Source organism: Mus caroli, chromosome 10 (assembly GCF_900094665.2).
Source record: "Mus caroli chromosome 10, CAROLI_EIJ_v1.1, whole genome shotgun sequence".
Lineage (NCBI taxonomy): Eukaryota > Metazoa > Chordata > Mammalia > Rodentia > Muridae > Mus > Mus caroli.
The window spans coordinates 69069428-69073205 of NC_034579.1; the positions used below are offsets into that span (position 1 = coordinate 69069428).

The 3778-nt window shown below is 47.9% G+C and overlaps 1 protein-coding gene across 4 annotated transcripts in view; it reads left to right on the forward strand.

Moving 5' to 3' along the window:
• Rab36 (RAB36, member RAS oncogene family) overlaps nucleotides 1-3778 on the forward strand; it is an 18054-nt gene that overhangs the window by 4499 nt on the left and 9777 nt on the right. For all 4 annotated transcript variants that reach the window (XM_029482887.1, XM_021173981.2, XM_021173982.2 and 1 more), the window contains exons 3-4: nucleotides 718-809; nucleotides 3376-3441. In XM_029482887.1, coding sequence (XP_029338747.1) covers nucleotides 718-809; nucleotides 3376-3441 — 158 coding nt within the window. The remainder of the gene's footprint in view (nucleotides 1-717; nucleotides 810-3375; nucleotides 3442-3778) is intronic.

Sequence of the window (3778 nt, forward strand, 5' to 3'; positions counted from 1 at the left end):
TTTTTTTTTTTTTACTGTGAGCTTGGGCCATTGCTCTTCCAATGGAGTGTGACCATGGTAACCAGGGATGATACAGGGTGTCGTCACAATGAGCCGAAGAGAAAGAAAGGTAAAAAAAAAAAAAAAAAAAAAAAAAAAAAAAAAAACACCCAGGCTCAGAATCATGGGACAAACAAAAGGCACTGTTCACAGAGTAAGACACTGAGGCTCAGACAGGGAAAACTGTTTGACCTCCACACACTTGGCCTTGGTAAAGCTAAGATTTGACCCAGCCCTAGGGAGACTTAGACTCGCCCAGGAGACTCTGTCCTATATTCATAGAAGGCGGGATTCCCTCACTGCCCTCTGCCTACAGCAGTCAGGGCCACAGGTTACAGGTGGCCATATCTGCCCTGCATCCCAGAACCATGTCAGGCCTGAGGAGTTACTAACTAAGTCAGGCTGGGTCCATCTGATGGCTCCCAAGGCAAGTTCTTCTCTTTATTATTCTGTGCACCTCAATTTCCTTGTCTGAAAAATGGGCTCATACTTCCTACTCCACAGCTATGGCATTACCAGGAAAGAGGAACGCTAAAGAGACTGTAGGCCTGACATTGCAGGAGAGGCGGAGGGTTGGGAAGTAGGTCTCACCACCCTGATGGCCAGTTTGTGTTACTGAGATGCGGCATTGCAGGACGGTCGGCTTGCTTGTCTCCATGTCTGTGTGTCTTCCTGTAGTGGTACACGCCGGATGCCTGCCTGCAGCTCAAAGAGCACTTCCACAGCCGAGTCAGCACAGCCTGCCAGCACAGAAACACAGGCACTGCTGGGTAAGCCCATGGTATGGAGGGAGTGGAAGCTGCAGGAGGAATAGGAGCACAAAGGCACATACATTGTCTTAGGGTTAACTTCTGTGAGCAGATGCCATGACCAAGGCAATTCTTATAAGGACAGCATATAATTGGGGCTGGCTTATAGGTTCAGAGGTTCATTCCATTATCATCAAGGCAGGAGTACAGGCAGGCATGGTGCAGTGGGGAGCTGAGAGTTCTACATCTCTATCTGAAGGCTGCTAGGAAAAGACTGGCTTCCAGGCAGCTAGCAGGAGGATCTTAAAGCCTACACCCACAGTAACACACCTATTCCAACAAGACCACGCCCATTCCAACAAGGCCACACCCACTCCAACAGGGCTACACCTTCTAATAGTGCCACTCCCTGGGCCCGGCATATACAAACCATCACACACATGTTAAATGAAAACATGAGCAAATTGAGAATACACAGGCTGAACTAGTACAGTCTGTTATTCAGGCTATTAATCTAACTTTGCTATAATTTATGAGTTATGTAATTATTTTATAGAATATATAATTTATATACTATATATCAGTTTATATAGTATAATAAATATAGTATGTTTATATATAGTACATGTAACATTATATATTAGTTTATTATAATATATATTAGCTTATATATAATATATTAGTTGATATATTATATGATAATATACATTATATATTTTATTAACATAATACATAATTTATATAACATATAAACCAATATATAATATTATATATTCATAATAATGTGTGTGATTTTTTATATATTTATAAATATGTAAATATAATTTATAGGATCTATAATTTCCCTGTTTCTCCGAATGTCATACAGGTGACTTTTCAGCCTGAGTGAAGTTTCCACACAGTTTCATTTCCTCTGTCTAAGCCAGCTATCTTCTTTGTCATCCCTTCACGTATCTATATGTCAGCTCCTCCAGGAGACCTCTCTGACTGCTTACTGTCCCTGCCTCTGGCCTGGCCTGGGGAGCCCTACATACTACCCTTCTTCTGTGCCGTAGAACTCCATCGTCTTAGGTCACAGGACTGTTGTTTTCTCTGAGAGGTCTGGCTGAGTCGGCCCCATTTCTTCAGACTCAGCTGCCACTGTCCGCTGTCAAAGGGGATTTCACAGTAGTCCGTCCTCTCGCTAACAGATGGGCACAAAGGCCTGCCGTTCCCTTTCCATCCAGAGCTCACAAAATCATGTAGCTGCGTCAGAGCACAGGATGAGAGATCATCCCAGAGGGAGGCGGGAGCTCAGGTCAGAATTGCTAATGGTGACTTGAGGGGTTAAAGGTGAGGGCTTCAGCAGGGGGTTCTTATGTCATAGCCGGTTCTTGATACAGATTATCTACCAGACCCTACACAGTGCCACAGGAAGTAAGGCAATTGAGACATGGAGCGTGCCCACTATACAGTCCCAGTGGTACCTGTACACCTTTCCCTCAGACATGGAATCAAGGCTGGCCTGTTCCAAAATGAGAGGGCTGCCTGAGAGTAGGAAAGGCCCAGCCCTAGCCCTGGCTGATGCAGAAAGATAAACCATATACCCAGTCGTCAACCAGCACAAATGCCCTCCTGCTGTCTGCAGACACAGGGGCCGCTAGATGTTTCCCAAGATGGTCAGTTTCAGCGTTGACGTCTTTGGGAAGAGTTGCAGAGATGACTTTTATTAAAATCTGTACTAATCCGATGGTAGCGTGGGGTACGCCGTAGCACGGGTGCAGATATCCAAAGCAACTTGTGAGAATCAGGTCTCGCCTTCCACCAAACAGATAGGTCCAGGGAATCGAACTCAGGTCATCAGGCTTGGCGGCTAGCACCATTACCCACACAGCCTGCTCACCAGCCCAGAAACCATTAAAAGTCTTAGCAACAGTCTCAGAGATGCCACTGCCTGAGATGCAGGATACGCCCAGGCAGAGGGAATATAGTAATTGCTCTTAGAGAGCAGGGTCTCCAAGGAGCCCAGGAATCACAGAGCCAGTCTGCCCCCGTGAGCCCAGACATGGAGACTCGGGATTCCGTTTATAGAGTACCCCTTAGCCAACCTTATCCCTACAGGCACCTGTGTACCCACTTTGCATGCGCTGACCCCCGGTTCAGGTGCACATCCCAGAGGGCGTGTGGAAGTTTGGAGGCAGGATACATACCTTGCAAAGGTGTCTCCTGTATATGGGTTCCTTATCTACCACACCTTCGGTGCAGCACCTCCCACAAGTTTGGATTCATCTGATGTTGGTTTTCATAGTCCTTCCCATGTTCTCCTCCCTGCCCCTCTAGTTTGTGGCTCAGCCTCTCCTCGTGCCCATTGCTAATGCTCAGAACAATGACATTGGCCAAAGGGGCTCAAGGGTATAACGGTAGGGGCGGCAGGATTGCCAGAAGGAGTGTATGTTCTCCCATATCCCAGCTCTGGAGAGCAGCTTTTGGGGTAAGCATCCCTGCATCTAGAGTTGAAGGGTGACTCAGTTCAGAGATGGAAAGTGCAGATGTTCTGAAGACACCCCTGATACCACTCTCCAGGCTGATGCGGACATATTCCCTCCAGGCTCAGACTCTCCAAGGTGGTGGTCGTTGGCGATCTCTACGTGGGAAAGACTAGCCTCATTCACAGGTAAGCCCTGCCCCCTCCCCATGCTGTCAGACGGGCCCCACCCATTGCCTGGGAGCCCCAGATAGCTCGGACCTTCTGGGAACATAACACAGCCTGAGCCTGGGAAACAGTTTGAAGGGTGTGGCAAAGGCCAAGAAGTAGGGGCTGGAGAAGAGGCTCCGGGTTACCACTGGAGCACAATGCTAGGGTTTGAGTCCCTGCGCCCACAGGGTGTGGCTTGTAACTACTTTCAATTCCAGCCCCAAGAGGTCTGACCCCTTTGGCTGCCATAGGCATCTATCTATACACAGAGAAGAAAAGGAAGGAAGGGAGGGAGGGAGGGAGGGAGGGAGGGAGG